Raw genomic sequence first — 20,751 nt, forward strand, 5'->3', positions numbered from 1 at the left:
GATTCTTATTTGATTTCCTGACGCAACACTTATGTGTTGTTTGAACCTACTGGTAACAAATCTAGCAGCCCAGATCTGAATTGCTTCAATGTCTTCCATCAGTCCGCCCTGGTATGGATCGCCGACACTCGAGCAGTAGTCAAGAATAGGTTGGACCAGTGTCCTGTATGTGGTCTCCTTTACAGGGGAACCACTCTTTCCTAAAATTCTCCCAATAAAGTGAGGTCAACCATTTGCCTTCTCTACCACAGTTCGCAAATGTTCATTCCATCTCGTATCACTTTGCAAAATTACACCCAGATATTTAAACAACTTCACTGTGTCAAGCTGGACACTAGCAATACTGTATCTGAACATTACAGGTTAGCTTATAGCAATCCTGTCATAAAAAAATTGTATGAGTTTACATTAGGGTGCATGCCTTTATGCACACCTCATCTCATAAGACTTTACATTTCTTCATGAAGGTTGAAAAAGCTTCTATAACAACACCATGATGCAACCAGCATACTTCACAAAAATATGGTACATCACCGCAATCACACCCCATCTTTGCTAGGAAATATTTGAACTGCCAATGTCCCAAACCATGCGATCTAAATTTTTTAACTGTTTTTACAACAATGTCCATGAAGCCACTTGTTTGGGCACATTTTACTGGCAGATTTGTGCAATGATTATTCACTGCCAGGTACCAACTTCTTTTGCTTGTTCCTATCAAAGCAACTACACCTGAGTTTTAACTAACCATTTTAGGAGCTCCACTTTTTGAAGTGAATGAAAGTCTTCCCAGCAGGGGTCATGTTTGCCAATAATGTCTCCTAACTAAACAAGAAAATGTGTCATTATTTGTAGCTGTATCATTCATTGGCTCTAAAAGAAGTTCCTCCATCAAGTTGAACCCAGCATCAACACCTCTCACAAATACCGCAAGCCAGGGAACATCTGTTACATCCATGCATTCACCCAAAATCAGAGGGAAAAAAGACCAAAGCTTTAGTCTTATCTTTCAGTCGCATTTCCACTTTGTTCGCCATTTCTTCAGTACACCTGCAAATTCTTCTCCGTGAAAGGGTGGCTGTTTCAAAAACTGGAAAAGTTGCTGGACACAAAATTGTTGGAGCAGCAATAAAATACTCTTAACAAATTCTCCATTCTGAAGGGATGTGCTGATTTGGTTATATCAAGAGATATGTGATACCTCACTCTCAGTGGCCCTTCATTGTGGATGATATGGTTCTCTTCTGTAAATATGTCAAAAAGGAGAGGTAAAGTAGAGTGGGCAAAACCACATAATACTTTATAAATAACAGTAGTGTATTCTAGAAATGAAATATGTCTATATGAACATTCATCTTTCTCTGTTTCCTGTTTTATCTCAAGATATTTGGCCTTACTTCACTCAAAATCTAAAGTAATCATGAATTTCTCAGGAAGGAACTGAAAATGTTGCTGCAGTTGGTACTTATTCCACGCAAATAAAATAGCATTACAAGAAAGGTCTGTGAACCAATTTGTGTTTCAATAAAAAGCAATCTTCTTCCCACTGCGGGATTTGACCTATTTTTGTTTTGAAGATCTTAATTCCTCTTCAACCATTTTCTGCTCACTAATTTTGCCTTACCGTGAATGCCAAAGAGACTATGACACCAACAACAATAAGAACACAGAGTAAAGAGGCACATGCAGCCGAGTGCACATTGGTAACAAAAAAAAACATGATAGTGGACAATCAGTGAGGCCCGTCATGGGCACCCACGCCTGTGATAGCACACTAACCTACCGCTGTACTAGACAGCCAACAGGATGTATATTCCAATTCCGATTATTGTCTGGGCTTAAGCCTAAAAATTTCACAGAATCTATTTCCTATATTTCTCAATTTTTTTTTACTTAGTTTAATTTACTGTTATTTTGACTGTTTTGTTCTGGACTGGATCACGTGTCTTTCTGGGAAGTCAAGGGTTAATCCACTCAGCTGAAACCATGTTTATAGATGATCTATTGTGCCGATGATGCTCACTGTAATTGTTTTTAATTTTTATTTGTTAGTCTGTGTGTGTGTGTGAACGACAATACTTTGCTAGAAAGTTAGTAAACTTTTCTGTGCCTTAAACATGTGTCTTTGTGTTACACATCAGTCAACTACAGGTTAGTAGTTGCCCTTCTTCATTTTGTTTGTTTCCATCCTGGTATTTCAGTTGTCATAAAATCTGTGCAGAAAATATTAGGTATGAGTTAGTGAAGTCTGCCCCTGATGTGTCTCACTGATCCAAAGAATTATAATAACTTATATCAGTCAATTACTAAATATGCATTAGTATCTGAAACATAATGTGTTTAATCATAGCGTGTAGGTCATAATGTGTTTATCTAAGAAATTATACTGTCTAGTCACATTAATGTGGCCACCTGTCAAGAGCCTGAATAATGACCTATTGCAGTGCAAAGGTTGCAGGAAGAGAGTCAATGACTTTCTGGAAGGTACCAAGAGGGATGTGGAGCCATGCCACCTCCAATGTCATGGCTAGGTGTTGGCAGAGTGTTTGCTTTCAAAGCTTCACACCGTACATACCAATGGCCATCTGTTCAGTGGAGCATAAAACATTATTTATCTGAAAAGGCCACCTGTCACCACTCACTGGTTGTCCAATTGTGGACTGGCGTGCAAATTCCAGCCTTCTTTGTTGATGAAGAGCAGTGAGCATTGAGCCGGGCACCTGCTGTGGAGGCCCATACACAACATCATTCACTGAATGATCTTTAATGGGACACTATTGATAGCCCCATAGTTCATTGGGGGGGGGGGGGGGGGGGGGTCAAGTAGTCAACAGTTGCACATTTACCCACCCGTACACATCTCTGCAGCTGTTATTCACTTCTGTAATCTATGCCTAGTAGCACAATTTTGTCATGCTTGGTATACCTGAACCACAATGGCACATGAACAGCTGTTTCGTAAATGCTTCCACCCATGACCCAAAAGCCAATGAACATGCCATTTTGGATATCAAATAAATTGTTCCATTTCCACATTATGACAATGACTACACTGTTTATCATGTCCCCAAACATGCTTTATATACCCTCCACTGCTTTTGAAGCTCTGTATAAAGGAATGTATAGCCAACCTTTTCCCCTGCGGTTGCCACCATCCGCAGTTCAGGATTGGCCGAATTCATGTCACATGACATTAGCAGCCATTGTGGGCCCAAGCGTTACATGTGAAGCATAGGAAATTTTGTGTATCTTTGAAGTTTTAAGTAGAGTAATTTCTCAATTATGTGCTTTTGACTGTTAGTTTTAAAGCGAAAAGGGAGGAAAACTGCACAGAATTCCTTCCAAAGGGAGAGATGCAACAAGAAGGAAAATACTGGTTGCAATAGGAAAGGTTCCAGGAGCTCAACTTAACCATTCATTTAATTTTATTCTTTTCTGCTCATTTGTTTTGTCTCCTTTTTACATTTCTGTTACTTAGGTTCCAATCCTTCTGGGGGGAGGGGTGGGGTCAGAAGAGCTAAATGGTAATTTAATTACAAAATAGAAATCTTAGAGATACAACTGCCACTGTTAGCACGTAAAACAAAAAATAGTGAGTGGTATCATACAAAGTTATCATGACTGGTAAAAAATTTGATCTGATTGACTGTACAGTATAGTTTAAACTTACATCTGTGATGCTCACAATAATAAATTGTACTTTGTTCCCCACAATATAATGTAAAAAAAAAATTTCACTAGACAAGTACCGAACCTACACCATTCAGTAACCGTGATTACTGTGGCTACCTGGCTGCTAATCTGTATTAATACAAATACGGTTGTTACTGTTTCCTACAGCCTACTTTTGATCATAGGCCTAGTTTTATTCAAACACATTTTAAAAATATTCTCTTGTACTTTCGTAATCATTCTCCTAGCATCTTAGATCAATCTGCAGACAAAATTTAATGGAATAGATCTGACAAAAATATAAAGCATGCGTAATCATATAGGCATGTTTATCAGCATATATATATATATTTGAATCCAATCCTTTATTTGGTATAACAAAAGAGACATTGTGCGATTTTTTGTAGCAACAAGTTGCAGGAACAGGAAGCAAGTCAATATAGAAATTTCCTGGCAGATTAAAACTGTGTGCCCGACCGAGACTCGAACTCGGGACCTTTGCCTTTCGCGGGCAAGTGCTCTACCATCTGAGCTACCGAAGCATGACTCACGCCCGGCCCTCACAGCTTTACTTCTGCCAGTATCTCGTCTCCTACCTTCCAAACTTTACAGAAGCTCTCCTGCGAACCTAGCAGAACTGCAAAATCTGCTTTCGCTATTAATAAAGGATAATGGGAAAAACTGCATTTCATGCTCATCACAATGAATGCTTTCAGACTCATTTAGCTTGTTGAGACTTTTTGTTGCTAAATATCTGACCTGTTCTGTTTGAAGCCACTGACCAGTTTTAGCAATGCATTAGATGGTTGAGTGCACTTCTTTAATATACAGGGCTTAGTATGATGCAGAAGTCAATGTATCACCAGCAGGGCAGTGGGCCCAAAATGGCAGCCACTGGCAAGTTGGTCGTACTTTCCCTATACATAGCTTTAAACACTATTGCTGCTACCTGCCACCTGTTAGTGGTTATTGCACACTTACATTGAATATAGGTGGTGATCACGTTAACGTGACTGGACCATGTAATTTTATAACCTATACAGTACTAATTACAGTTGTTATCATTTATTGATGCAGAATCAAACTAATTGTGTTTAATTATTATACACTTATCACAATGTGCAGGTGCATGAAGCTGATGCGTGCTTGGTGCTAGCTAATAAATACTGCCAGGATCCTGATGCCGAGGATGCTGCTAACATCATGCGAGTTATCTCCATTAAGAACTACTCGGATGATATCCGTGTTATCATCCAGCTAATGCAGTATCACAACAAGGTCAGAATCATTGTAGTACACAAAAGTACAATTTTTCATAATTAAAACTCATTTTATGCTCAAACTATACTTATGTGTTGATTGTTTTATTACTTTTCCCACAAAGAATTATAAAAAGTGGACTTTCTTATATGCTGCACGAAGATAACTGTAGAAAATAATTCACTGAAAGGAGACTAGTAACATGATGTTTGATATTGGTAACATTAATATAACACAAATTCTTTTCTTTTCTGTCTTGTCTTGTCTTAGCTCCCCGCACCCTGCCTCTGCTGGAAGTTCAGTGACTGCAGGTTTTAAAGTGCAGCACTGCTGGAGTCACATTTAAAAGAGAAAACGCTAATCCTAACTTTCATAATTATTAGTTCCTTCCTCAAAGAGGAAGGGGGGGGGGGGGGGAAGTTGGGTAAGGTTACAAAGTAGCAACACATCACTCAGACTCCAGAATGAGAGAGAGATCCACTTATTGTGAGGGCAAAGGAAAAAAAATGGCAGCCATTCTGTCTCTTTGCAGGTTTTTTTTACAAGTGAATTTTTCTGTAGATTTAAAGTCTCTAGTGTTCAAAACTACTAATTCTTTTTACTGACAGCTTAGCAAGTTCTGTGCACTAACTTGCTTTGTTGCATTGTTAAAGAAGAATTTTTAGCCTCTTGTAGAAGATAGATACAGATCTGTATCTTTATCCGTTAGCTTAGTGTTGGATTAAGAGGGGAAACTGAATCGTTTTTTCCTCCACTATTTGCTTTTTAGTTCCATGTTACATGCATCATACTCATGATTAACATTGTGATACAGAATGTGCGTACTGGACAATTTGGTTACATACAGCACATTTACAGAACTGTAACTGAAAACTTACTATTGTTCAAGAATTACTTTGTTGTGTAGGAGGAGTTCAAAAAGAGAAATCATTTTAATCTACATTTAAAAGCACGTCTGATGTTTGTCAGATATTTTATTTCCACGGACAGTTTTTGAAAGAGTTTTACAGCTGTGCATTTCAGTGCTTTCTGTGCCAAATGTAGATTCATTAGATACAAGTGCAGATCATTTTTCTTTCTTGTACTGTGTCTGTGAATGTATGTAACTCCCAAATTTTGTCAGATTGTTGACAAAAAAAATTATCAGTAATTAAAAAGAGCCCAAATTAGACGTGGAAAATGTAATGGGGACAGAAGAAATACTGAAATATAAAGTTCAAGTTTCAAACTGATTTGAGGTTGGGTTACTCATACTTAGTATGAAGGAGCAACCTGTATTTACTTTCTTGGAGAAGAAAAAGTTCTTAGACAAGATCGCAATAAATACTGTATTGTGGATGACTGGTTTTGGTAAAGCTATGTTACCATCATCAAGTTGAGGTTTCAAGTAGCATGGGAGAAAATCAAGAAATGGCTGGTGATGAGTACTGAAATAGAATAAAAGAAGTTGTCCTCACAGCTGTAAGTAATAATCTACAGAAACTAAAGAAAGGCAGGAAGAAGTGGTTTGACGAAGAATGGAAGGAGGGGTAAAGACAAGATTATAAAATTATGCAAGGAATAGCTACAGGCAAATAAGAATACTAAAATAGAACTTACTTCTTGGCAGGCACAAGAGCAGGCTAATAAAGTAAATCATAAGAAACAGAAATGATACCTAAACCAACAGATTGAAGCAATTCATGGTTTTTACCAAATTAAAATGTTCAGGAATTGCATGGCACAGTTGGCAAAATTAAAACATGTTTTAATTAAAAATTTAAGGTGATGAAGAATAAGGATGGCAGTATAAACCATGCAAGATTCTATCAACAAGCAACAAATATTTTGTCAATCTACCAAACTGCTGTGATCCAGAATGACCAATTACAGATTCCAGCAGCAGTCCCAAAACTGACCAGATTCCAGAACTGCCATACAAAGTGGTGCTGGGGAATATCAAAGACCTAACTAATGAGAAGACAACTGGGAGTTACAGAATTCCAGCTGAGATACTAAAATATGGAGGAGAAGCACTGCATAGATGTTTGTTTCACCTGGTCTGGAAAACTGATACCATGGCAATAGAATAAAAAGAATCATTAATAGCCCCAATACATAAAAAAGAGGCAGGGAATACTTCAGGAACTACCAGGGAATATCATACAGCGTATAAGATTTTATCTTGTTTTTCGCTGAATTGTTTGAAATAATACAGAAAATAAAGTTGGGGATTATCAAAATGACTTTTGAAGACATAGATGCATTACTGATAAATGTATTTGTAATCATAACAGTAAGTGAAAATATATGGGAATGAAAAAAAAAAGAAAAAAATTCACTTGTTCATCAATTTTATGAAAGCTTATGATTCCCTTCATAGGCAAATCTTGTTGAAAGTAATGATGGGCTTGGGATTTCCTACTTAACTCAAAACCTTACTATTTTATTTATTTATTTATTTGTCCATCTGTAGTCAATCAGGATTGTATGGATGTTGTCAACATAAGTATATACAATAGGTACACAAATTTCTAATTATCACAACCGGAATTCATGAATATTGTAACATAAAGAAACATTGTTAAACCACATAATAATTTTGATAATTTTTACATATAACTATATATTTACATCATTCCAAGCAATCCTTGGCAGTATAAAAACAGTTTTCCAAGAGATATTTTTTTAGCGATTTCCTGAAGTTATCTATTTTTCTTATGTCTTTGATCCCTTGTGGAAAATTGTTGTACAATTTAACTCCATTATATATCATGCTATTTTGAGTTTTTGATTAGTTTTTCCTATAGAGGTGTAAGTGATATCTGTGTCTGGTTTCATGTGCATGTAAGGAACTGTTTATTGGGAACTGGTCAATGTATGTTTTTTATGCATATTACTGTCTGCAAAATGTATTCACACGGAACTGTCAATATACCCAAAGATTTAAATAACTCCGTGCAATGGGATCTATTGCTACTTTTCGTTATGATTCGTATGGCCCTTTTTTGCAACGTAAATATTGTTTGTCTGTTCTGCTCTGTTGATCCCAAGAAGGATTGCCATAACTAATTATAGAGTGGACATACACAAAATATGCAGTTCTGGTACATGAGCTAATGAACACTGAATTTATTATGCTAAGTGCATAACATGCTGAAGCTATTTGCTTTCCAAGTACCGCAGTGTGCTCGTTCCCGGTTAGTTGAGAATAAACATGCATGCCTAAAAATTTTGTTGATGGTACACGTTCTGTGTGCTTATCATTAACTTTTAGCTTGGTAGTGTTCGGTTTTCTGTTTAAGTGGAAATTAATACTGTTGATTTTACATTTGGTGTTAATTTATTAGCCTCTATCCAGTGGCATACATGCTTAAGTGTTTCCTCAGCATTTCCATTGAGTGCACTTGGCGACTCAGCTTTGATTAAGATGTTACTGTCATCAGCAAACAGTACTGATTCACCATGTTTGACACTTTCTGTAAAATCGTTGATGTATATTAAAAAGAGGATTGGGCCCAGCACACTTCCTTGGGGGACTCCTATATTGGTGTGTTCTGGGTTTGAAATGTATGAAAAGGTGTGATTGGAGTTAATTTGAGTGATCTCCACCTGTTGGACCCTATTTTGCAGGTATGAGTGAAACCACATGTTTGTTACTCCTCTTACTCCTAGCACATTTAGTTTGTTTAGCAGAATTGTGTGGGCTACTGTGTCAAACACTTTGGTCAAATCAAAGAAGATCCCTGTTATGTGGTCTTCGAGGATAACATTTGAGAAATGAGCTACAGCTGAATTTGTGCTTTTGCCAGCCTGGAAACCAAATTTCTCTTTACTCACAAGATTGAACTTTGTTAAGTGCACCCTGAGCCTGTTTTCCATTATGGTCTCCATGACTTTCAAAAAGGATGACAATAACGAGATTGGTCTGTAATTTTCTATGATTTCTGGGTCACCTTTCTTATATATATGTAGATTTTTAACGTGCTTTAGTATATATGGGAAGCAACCTGTGGAGAAGGATTCATTGATGATGTGCACTAAAGGGTCATTGATGTTGTCTATGCAGTCCTTCAGTAAGCACACAGGTGATTTTCCTTGCTGCTTTGAATTTATTATTAGCTTTTTCTATAACTCATGTTGGTACATTTCAGTTGCTTACAATACATTTCTATAGAAGATCTTTCTGTATGTATGATAATAGTTATGAAATGCCGAATCATTACGGTAGTTTTTCATTGAGCTAGGGTGCTTGACAGTTTCAGAGGATTTCCTTATCCCATTGGTTACCCAGGTGCTATTGTTGCATGATTTAGTGATTCTTAGAATTTTAGAAAACACTTCTTCAATTATGAATTTAAATATTGACATAAACTTTGAAAACTTCCCATTTATAGTAGTTTCTCTGTGCACTTCCTCCCACGTTTCACTGTTAATTAGTGAGGCAAAAAGAGCTCTTTTTGACTTGGAGAAAATCCTACTGTACTTGTGTATTTTAGTGTTATTATCTAATTCTATGCCTAATTTTAATAACTGACTGGAATGGTCTGAAATGCCAAGGTCATCTATGACAATGTCACACCTATCTTTCTCTATGTCCATTAGCATACGGCCAATACTTGATGCTGAATGTCTGGTTATCCTAGTGGCAGTGTTAATTAATGGTGATACACCATAGGTGTACATAATATTCAGAAAACTGTTGCATGACATATGTGGGATCATCATGTTAATGTTTAGATCTCCACAAATGATGATTTTGCCTTTGGGGCCGGAGACCATTTCTAATGATTGGGTGATTGGGTTAACTTTGTAGTGAATGTGTCCATGTCACCACTAGAAGCACGATTAATACATAGTACAGTTAGTCTTTGGAATACATCTAGGTTTTTTATCTCTAAAGCTGATATTTCTATGTGTTTATCCTCACTTAATGCCATAATGTCATATCTAATTTTATACATAATCCCCTCCTTCACTTATATGCATGATCCACCACATTTCATAGTGTTAATACTGTAATGACAGGCTAGACTGTATGAATTTAGTGCTAAATTTGTTAATTCTGAATTGTTACACCAATGTTCTGTTATTCTAACAAGTGAGCTGTCAATAGACTGCAGTTCCACTTCTAATTGTTCCACTTTGTATTTTATACATTGCATATTTTGGTGGAAGACAGAGAAACACTGAGCACTGCTTACCTTATAGACTTTACATTTCTCTTGCCTTGGTCTAAAACATCCTTTTAGTGATGAGTTGTTACAGTTATCCCACTGATTGGTACAATAGCCACTGTTTCTTCTGCTGGATCCCCACATTTTCTTGCTGTTTTTGCTGTAGATGATTCTGGCACTGCCTCTTCTTGTTCAAGTGATCATCGTGGCTGTGCTGATGCAGTGGCTGCGACTGGCTTTCTTGTTATGGAGCTGTTATAGTGTTTTCATATTTCCTTGATTGAAGCTGGCTGTATAGCAATTGTATTTCTTGCAACATGGTCGTCTTTCTGTATTAGTTTTGTCAGAATTTTGCCACTGCATGACTTCCCAGTGCTGTTATAGGGTTGAGCATGTTTTGTGAACAGGTCTCTTGAGTTGGGAAGCTCAAAGAATGTTACATTTTGATAATACTTGGCATATTTTATGAAATTGTCTGTTTATTTTTGTAAACTACAAATTTCCGATTGAGTTGTCCTGCAGATCGTGTCTGTGAGGCATGCTTGTCACTACGATATTCGGTACTTTGAGGTTCAGTAGTGTTGTTTTTAGACACTGTGTGCCAAATTTACCCTCATTTTGGTATACATCATTGCTTCCACCCATGATTATGACCATGTCATTCTTAGATAACTTATTTAGTAAGTTACTGTTTTTCATTATCTCGGTCAAAGACACGCTCAGCTTAATTATTCTTGTGGCTGTAAATGTGAACTGTTTTCATTATTTTTTTCAGCAGTTCTCTTGGCATGACTGTCATCAAGTAAAATGACCCATTTTTTGTAGTTCCCTGTTTTATTGGTTGTACAGATGTGCACAGATGATAATATAAGCAGGGTTTTGTTAAATGAAACACAATTTTTTTTCTACACATCTAGTTCCATAAGACCAAACAGAGGAGCAAATCTCCAAGATCATGGAATATGTGAGTACATGAAATTAAAAAATAAAAGTAATAACTGATAAAATAAAATTTTTATGGACCCAAAAAAAGACAAGCCATGAGCTTATGTAAATGCAGTCAACAATACAACACAGGAATCAGCTTAATTTTTCAAGGAACTCCTTGACAGAATAGAAGGAGTGACTCATGAGGAAGCTCTTCAGTTTCGATTTGAAAGCTTGTGGATTGCTGCTAAGATCTTTGAATTATTGTGGTAGCCTAATGTCATTGAATTATTGTGGTAGCTTATTGAAAATGGATGCAGCAGTATACTGCACACTTTTCTACACAAGAGTTAAGGATGTGTGATCCAAATGCAGACTGGATTTCTGCCTATTATTAACTGAGTGAAAGCTGCTAATTCTTGGGAATAAGCTGATACTGTTAACAAGAAATGACAGTAAAGAACATATATATTGAGAGGCTGATGTCAGAATACCCAGATTAATGAACAGATAGGGGTCAACAGGAGGTTTGTGAACATACAGCACTTATTGCCTGAACTGCCCATTTCTGAGCCAAAAATATCCTTTGAGAATGGGAAGAGTTACCCAAAAACCTAATATCATGCATTATAAGTGAAAGAAAACAAGCAAAGTAGACTACTTTTCATGATGAACTATCACTTACTTCAGATACCATTTGAGTAGTAAAAATGGCAGCATGAAGTCTTTGAGCAAGATACGGAACGTGGGCTTTCCACGTCAGTTTACTATCTTTCTGAACACCTAGAAATTTGGACTGTTCTGTTTCACTAATCATATGCCCATTCCATGAAATTAAAACATCAGATTTTGTTGAATTATGTGGTAGAAACTGTAAAAACTGAGTCTTACTATGATTTAGTGTTACTTTATTTTCTGCAAGCCATGAACTAATGTCATGAAATGCACTATTTGAAACAGTGGCTATGTTGCACACAACATCTTTTACTACCAAGCTAATGTCATCAGCAAAAAGAATTATTTTAGAGTTGCCTGTGATACTAGAGGCCATACCATTTATATAAATAAAGAACAAGAGTGGGTCTAGCATTGATCCCTGGGACCCCCCGTCCCCCCCATTTCGCCATGCCCCCTCAGGCCCCGCATCATAACCATACTCAACACTGTGGATAATGACCTTTTGCTGTGTGTTGTTAAAGTAAGAGGTGAACCAACTGAGAGCTACTTCCCCTATTCCATAATGGTCCAACTTCTAGACCAATAATTTTGATCAACACAGTCAAACACCTTAGTCAATTCATAAAAGATGCCTAGCATTTGAAAAACTTTTGTTTAATCCATCCAGTATCTCACAGAGGAAAGAGAATATAGCATTTTCAGTTGTTAAACCACTTCTAAACCAAACTGTACATTTGATAGCAAATTATGTGAAATAAAATTATCAGTTATCCTTACTTACACAGCCTTTTCAATAACTTTAGCAAACACTGATGGCATAGAAAAAGGTCTGAAATTGCCTCATTATACCTTTCCTCATTTTTAAAAAGAGGCTTTATTAATGAGTAATTTAATTGTTCAAGAAACTGACCATTCTTAAAGGAAAAATTACAAATATGGCTAATTACAGGGCTAAAAAGTGCAGCACAATACTTTAATATTCTGTTAGGAACTCCATCGTATCCATGAGAGTCATTAGTCTTCAGTGATTTTATTACTGACTCAGTCTCTCCCTTGTCAGTATCACAGAGGAGTATTTCAGACATCAATCTTGCAAAGACATTGTCCAAGTTATATGGTGGCCTGTAGAAACTAAGTTTTTACTTAATTCACCAGCAAAGCTCAAAAATTGATTGCTAAATTCTGTACATATATCTAACCTATCAGTAACAGAAATATTTTTAGTATGAACTGACTTTGTATCATCGACCCGATGCTGCTGACCAGACACTTTCTTCATGACTGACCACATGGTTTTAATTTTGTTATGTGAACTAGCTATTCTACTTGCAAATCACATACTCTTTGCCTTCCTAATATCATTTTTAAGCATTTTATAATACTATTTGTAATGGACTACAGTAACTTGATTGTGACTACCTCTAACATTTTGATATAATTCCCACTTTATTCTCATGATATCCTTATCTCACTTGTCAGCCACCCAATCTGCCTCTTAGTGCTAGTGCAATGTTTAGAATGTTCTAATGGAAAGTAACTTTCAAAGAGCACGAGGAATGCGCTAAGGAAAGCATTATGTTTGTCATCTATGTTGTCAGCAGTATAAACATGCTGCCACTCTTGTTCTTTAACAAGGTTTTAAAAACTCTCTATTGCCATTGGATTAGCTTTTCAACATAGTCTACAATTATATATAACATTTGTTCGAGTACAAAAACATTTTAGTGTTGAAATTTGTGCATCATGGTCTGAAAGGCTGTTCACCCTTTCATTAACAGAATGCCCATCTAGTTGTGAAGAATGAATAAAAATATTGTCTATGGCTGTGCTAGTGTTCTGCTACAGTGTGATTGGGGGGAAAAACAGTCTGCACATCAGATCATATGAATTTAGGAGATCTTCCAGCATTCTTTTTCTTGCACAACCACATACAAAATTAATTTTGAAGTCACCACATATAACTCAGTTTTGGTACTTCCTATAGAGTGAACCAAGAACCCTCCTAGCTGGAGCAGAAATGCTCTGAGGTCAGAGTTAAGGGACCTATAAGCAACAACAATTAGAAGTTTAGTTTCACTAACTACAACTGCCCCCGCACAAAATACAAATACCCGTTCAGTGCAATGCCATGATACATCTCCAGACTCAAATCAAATTCTATTTTTTACGTACATGGCCACTCCCCCACTCCGCAAACAACTCATTGAAAAACATTCTGACTATTGCAAATATAATGTCAGGCTAAGACAAGGAGATGCTCTGTCCCCTCTTCATTTTAATGTATCATTGTAGAGAGTTTTGAGGAAACTGAAACTACTGCCTGCTGGGATTTTCCAAAGAAACAAAGCTAATGTTTTAGCACACTCAGATAATATAGTGCTCATTTGAAGAAGTGGAATAGTGGCTAGACAGTTATTTGTGGAACTCATAGAAGAAGCTTCCAGACTTAACTAATAGCTAGTGATCAGAGAGCAAAATACATGATATTTCAAAGATACATAGATTGAAAAAACAACCAATTACAGTTAATAATCACAAAACATAAATTCGAACACGCTGTACAGTTCAAATTCATGGGTGCAGTGAAAGATGTACAAAATCAGAGGCAAGCAGAAATTAAAATTGAGACAGAAAAATGATAACATAACTTACTACTCCATACAAAAACTTATAGGGTTTGACAGCTGACAAACAAAACTAAAATGGAGCTTGTAACACAGTCAGACTAGTCCTAACCTATGCAGCAAAAACATGGAGATTAGCTGAAGTCAGGAACACCAGATACAAGTATTTGAGTACAAAGTTCATAGTAAATCCTTGGTCCATACCATGATAATTAATAGCAAAACTGGAAGAGAAGACACAGCACACAAATCCACATACTGTCACAACAAGCAACAACAATGAGTAGGGCTGCGATATTTATGATAGGGATATATTTTTTGGTCTTCCCCCCATGAACCATGGACCTTGCCGTTGGTGGGGAGGCTTGCGTGCCTCAGCGATACAGATAGCCGTACCGTAGGTACAACCATAACGGAGGGGTATCTGTTGAGAGGCCAGACAAACGTGTGGTTCCTGAAGAGGGGCAGCAGCCTTTTCAGTAGTTGCAAGGGCAACAGTCTGGATGATTGACTGATATGGCCTTGTAACAATAACCAAAACGGCCTTGCTGTGCTGGTACTGCGAACGGCTGAAAGCAAGGGGAAACTACGGCCGTAATTTTTCCCGAGGGCATGCAGCTTTACTGTATGATTAAATGATGATGGCCACCTCTTGGGTAAAATATTCCAGAGGTAAAATAGTCCCCCATTCGGATCTCCGGGCGGGACTACTCAAGAGGATGTCGTTATCAGGAGAAAGAAAACTGGCGTTCTACGGATCGGAGCGTGGAATGTCAGATCCCTTAATCGGGCAGGTAGGTTAGAAAATTTAAAAAGGGAAATGGATAGGCTAAAGTTAGATATAGTAGGAATTAGTGAAGTTCGGTGGCAGGAGGAACAAGACTTCTGGTCAGGTGACTACAGGGTTATAAACACAAAGTCAAATAGGGGTAATGCAGGAGTAGGTTTAATAATGAATAGGAAAATAGGAATGCGGGTGAGCTACTACAAACAGCATAGTGAACGCATTATTGTGGCCAAGATAGATACGAAGCCCACACCTACTACAGTTGTACAAGTTTATATGCCAACTAGCTCTGCAGATGACGAAGAAATTGAAGAAATGTATGATGAAATAAAAGAAATTATTCAGATAGTGAAGGGAGACGAAAATTTAATAGTCATGGGTGACTGGAATTCGAGTGTAGGAAAAGGGAGAGAAGGAAACGTAGTAGGTGAATATGGATTGGGGCTAAGAAATGAAAGAGGAAGCCGCCTGATAGAATTTTGCACAGAGCACAACTTAATCATAGCTAACACTTGGTTTAAGAATCATGATAGAAGGTTGTATACATGGAAGAACCCTGGAGATACTAAAAGGTATCAGATAGATTATATAATGGTAAGACAGAGATTTAGGAACCAGGTTTTGAATTGTAAGACATTTCCAGGGGCAGATGTGGACTCTGACCACAATCTATTGGTTATGACCTGTAGATTAAAACTGAAGAAACTGCAAAAAGGTGGGAATTTAAGGAGATGGGACTTGGATAAACTGAAAGAACCAGAGGTTGTGCAGAGTTTCAGGGAGAGCATAAGGGAACAATTGAAAGGAATGGGGGAAAGAAATACAGTAGAAGAAGAATGGGTAGCTCTGAGGGATGAAGTAGTGAAGGCAGCAGACGATCAAGTAGGTAAAAAGAAGAGGGTTAGTAGAAATCCTTGGGTAACAGAATAAATATTGAATTTAATTGATGAAAGGAGAAAATATAAAAATGCAGTAAATGAAGCAGGCAAAAAGAAATACAAACGTCTCAAAAATGAGATCGACAGGAAGTGCAAAATGGCTAAGCAGGGATGGCTAGAGGACAAATGTAAGGATGTAGAGGCTTTTCTCACTAGGGGTAAGATAGATACTGCCTACAGGAAAATTAAAGAGACCTTTGGAGATAAGAGAACCACATGTATGAACATCAAGAGCTCAGATGGAAACCCAGTTCTAAGCAAAGAAGGGAAAGCAGAAAGGTGGAAGGAGTATATAGAGGGTCTATACAAGGGCGATGCACTTGAGGACAATATTATGGAAATGGAAGAGGATGTAGATGAAGATGAAATGGGAGATACGATACTGCGTGAAGAGTTTGACAGAGCACTGAAGGACCTGAATCGAAACAAGGCCCCCGGAGTAGACAACATTCCATTGGAACTACTGACGGCCTTGGGAGAGCCAGTCCTGACAAAACTCTACCATCTGGTGAGCAAGATGTATGAAACAGGCGAAATACCCTCAGACTTCAAGAAGAATATAATAATTCCAATCCCAAAGAAAGCAGGTGTTGACAGATGTGAAAATTACCGAACAATCAGTTTAATAAGCCACAGCTGCAAAGTACTAACACGAATTCTTTACAGACGAATGGAGAAACTAGTAGAAGCCCACCTCGGGGAAGATCAGTTTGGATTCCGTAGAAATACTGGAACACGTGAGGCAATACTGACCTTACGACTTATCTTAGAAGAAAGATTAAGGAAAGGCAAACCTACGTTTCTAGCATTTGTAGACTTAGAGAAAGCTTTTGACAATGTTGACTGGAATACTCTCTTTCAAATTCTAAAGGTGGCAGGGGTAAAATACAGGGAGCGAAAGGCTATTTACAACTTGTACAGAAACCAGATGGCAGTTATAAGAGTTGAGGGACATGAAAGGGAAGCAGTGGTTGGGAAGGGAGTAAGACAGGGTTGTAGCCTCTCCCCGATGTTATTCAATCTCTATGTTGAGCAAGCAGTAAAGGAAACAAAAGAAAAATTTGGAGTAGGTATTAAAATCCATGGAGAAGAAATAAAAACTTTGAGGTTTGCCGATGATATTGTAATTCTGTCAGAGACAGCAAAGGACTTGGAAGAGCAGTTGAACGGAATGGATGGTGTCTTGAAGGGAGGATATAAGATGAACATCAACAAAAGCAAAACGAGGATAATGGAATGTAGTCGAGTTAAGTCGGGTGATGCTGAGGGAATTAAATTAGGAAATGAGGCACTTAAAGTAGTAAAGGAGTTTTGCTATTTGGGGAGCAAAATAACTGATGATGGACGAAGTAGAGAGGATATAAAATGTAGACTGGCAATGGCAAGGAAAGCGTTTCTGAAGAAGAGAAATTTGTTAACATCCAGTATTGATTTAAGTGTCAGGAAGTTATTTCTGAAAGTATTTGTATGGAGTGTAGCCATGTATGGAAGTGAAACATGGACGGTAAATAGTTTGGACAAGAAGAGAATAGAAGCTTTTGAAATGTGGTGCTACAGAAGAATGTTGAAGATTAGATGGGTAGATCACGTAACTAATGAGGAAGTATTGAATAGGATTGGGGAGAAGAGAAGTTTGTGGCACAACTTGACCAGAAGAAGGGATCGGTTGGTAGGACATGTTCTGCGGCATCAAGGGATCACCAATTTAGTATTGGAGGGCAGTGTGGAGGGTAAAAATCATAGGGGGAGACCAAGAGATGAATACACTAAGCAGATTCAGAGGGATGTAGGTTGCAGTAGGTACTGGGAGATGAAGAAGCTTGCACAGGATAGAGTAGCATGGAGAGCTGCATCAAACCAGTCTCAGGACTGAAGACCACAACAACAAACAACATATTTTTTGGTAAGATTGATATTTTCCTTAAATACATGTAAGTGTTTATTACGAAAAAACTAAATAAATTACTGTAATTTTTAAGTCATATTTACACATATGTAGCCATTTCTCTCTGGTAGAGCATATTTAGTAAGTAAGTGATCAAATTCAGTATGTTTTTCACTCTTTCAGAAAGTAAAGAACTTTACTCATGCATCTTTTGTGTCAAATTTCGCAGAACTGCATATCTCATTTTGTTTCCTAGAAAATGCAAAATATCTACCTTTCTCCCCTATTTCGTTTGAATTAAACGGTGTGGAATTCACTTGTACACAACAACGAGTCTGTGTAGTGTATTGTTATTCTTATGAGCTGGTAGTTACTTAAGGCATTCTGGACCCTGCACTGCAGACAAGTGTCTCATTTTGGGTGCAGTATAGTTCAGAAAACAAAAATGCTTTAAGTGAAGCAAATGATTCAAGTAAAATTACAATGGCTTATGTCTTACTACAGTGAGAAAGTATTTACGACTGATGGTAAAAAGCTGTATTGTAATCTGTGTAATGTACGACTAACTGTATAGAAGTCATTTAACATATAGTATCATGTGGCAACAGAAAAAGATAATCATGGCTTCCAGTGGACTGAAAATGGAAAACCATTACAAAAAATGCTCCTATGGGAATCCAGCCAATCTTATTCCCTATTCTGTGAAGACATTCGTACAGCTTCCCTTTGTGCTGACATTCCATTAAGTAAATTGACGCATCCTAAATTCTGAGAATTCTTAGAAAAATACCAGTCAAATCTCTTCCTGGTTCTTCCATATTAAGAAAAAACCCATCAGCCAAAGTTATGGGGGTAGATGGGCAGAGATGCACCAAGTCAGACAGTTTGCAAAGAAAAAATATGGGTATCAATTGATAAAACTGTAGTCTGTGCACAGTAGTATTACAAATGTCACTGTGGAAACTTTAGAAGAAATTAATTCAGGCAAAAAGTTTGTAACAAACTGTGAACATTTAGAAAAGTAAATTTTTCCACCATTAGTAAATTGTTCGACAGATCTGTGGGTGCTGTATGGCCCAAAAGTGTTATGCATGACAATGTAATACTCTTCATAATGGATGGTCACCTTGCATGGCAAAAGCTGCTGATTCACTAAAAGCATTATACAGTAAAATTGTGCATGTGACTTGTTAAGGTCATACCTTACACAGATTTTCAGAAGATATTTGTAGTAAATTCCATAATGTGAATAAATTTATTGGGTGTATCAAATATATAATTTTGAAAGCCCCTTTGCTCACTGCAGCATTTAAGTTGTTAGTTCCAGACTTTTCCTTACCTTCATTTTCCCATTTTTATAAGATGGGAGTCCTGGATTGATGCATGCATATCAGTGCCAGAGTTTAAATGTAGTGAAAAGCATCATTGATCCATGAAGCCTCTTCAGTTGGATTAGCCCAAGAACTCATTTCTAACGGTGAAATTTCATGCAAACATTCAAACATAAAATCGAGTTGTGGATCTGTTCCTGCTGCCATAACTACTGTGGAGCAATCGGAAGTGCCACTAGTGAATCAGATATGACAAGAGAAAAACATTGTGAATAAATTAGAAAATGTTGTTAAAGTGGGAAAATAAATGTCAAAGAAAACGGGAAACATGTTAGGGAAAAAATGTTCCAGTTCAATGATTTTGTTGGCTGAAAAGTTCTCTCTTAGTCATTTAGATTCACCTTATATTGATCATTTTAAATGTGATCCTCAACTACTAGAAAGATGTTTTTTAAGTACAAGAATTTGTTATTTGACAATGGGAAATCTTTCTGTTTGGAAAATTTCGGAAGGTATTCATTGTATGGTGCAAAGCAGAGCTCATAAATTGGAGTGAAAATGAGGATGTTAACTCATAACAGGTTAATTATGTTCTGGTAACATTAATAAAAAGCATACTACAGCATCAAATCCCATACTTTTATCTTGCTTCTTGTGCACATTTTATTCTTGAATAAATGTTTCATTATCATAAACTGACTTACTAATTTATTTTACAACAGTAATTTTATTTCACCTTTGTTGTATTGGCACAAATTTTTATGTTTTTTAATTTTTTGATCATGATAATGGGGTTTTTGTATTTTTTATATATTGTGCCGACTTTAGGTTGTAAAAATCTTAGCCCTAATAATGAGCATAGTAAACCCCAGAAGAGTTCAATGGGTGGGTATGAGAATGTGAGAGGGTCAAGTGGTTTCAGGAATAGTCCTGGAGAAGTCGTTTTATAAGAGATCAAGGGTGAGACCCAGTAGTACATGGGGGAGCAGGGGTGGGGGGGTGGGGGTGGGGGTGGGGGGGGGGGGGTGCAACAGAATGCACATAATAAGTAATTGGCAGAAAGTAGTACAAGATAGAAGCATTTGGAGGCAACATGTAAGCTCAGCACAGAAACTTAAAGTTCCTTAAAAGCCAAGAAGAAGAAGTAGAATTAAATGAACTGTGAGGTTGCGACTAATATTACCACTTGTCTAAACAGAGTGTTTGTGATGTAGTGTGTTGGCTTGAAAATAAGCCACACTTTTTATTCAAATTTTGTTCTTAGGGTGTAGCTTATTGTCTTTTTATATACACTTGATGTCTGAAAGACTGTGCTCATTTGCAGCAATATCACTGTTGTCTGTAACTAAAACTGGCAGCAAGGCATTTTATTACACAACTGTGCAAACTTTTACCATGAATGTCTACTTAGAGCAAACAACTTTATCAAGCCAAGAAACTATAGCAGTTACAACACGAACTTCTTATTCGCAGTTCTGTTATATGCCAAAACC

General features: G+C 37.2%; 1 protein-coding gene across 1 annotated transcript in view; it reads left to right on the forward strand.

The window, feature by feature from the left end:
- Positions 1-20,751, forward strand: part of LOC126462459 (calcium-activated potassium channel slowpoke) — a 915,336-nt gene that overhangs the window by 293,681 nt on the left and 600,904 nt on the right. Inside the window, exon 9 of the mRNA XM_050096074.1 lies at positions 4,798-4,950. Within this exon, the coding sequence (XP_049952031.1) occupies positions 4,798-4,950 (153 nt within the window). The remainder of the gene's footprint in view (positions 1-4,797; positions 4,951-20,751) is intronic.

Source organism: Schistocerca serialis, chromosome 1 (assembly GCF_023864345.2).
Source record: "Schistocerca serialis cubense isolate TAMUIC-IGC-003099 chromosome 1, iqSchSeri2.2, whole genome shotgun sequence".
Classification (NCBI taxonomy): domain Eukaryota; kingdom Metazoa; phylum Arthropoda; class Insecta; order Orthoptera; family Acrididae; genus Schistocerca; species Schistocerca serialis.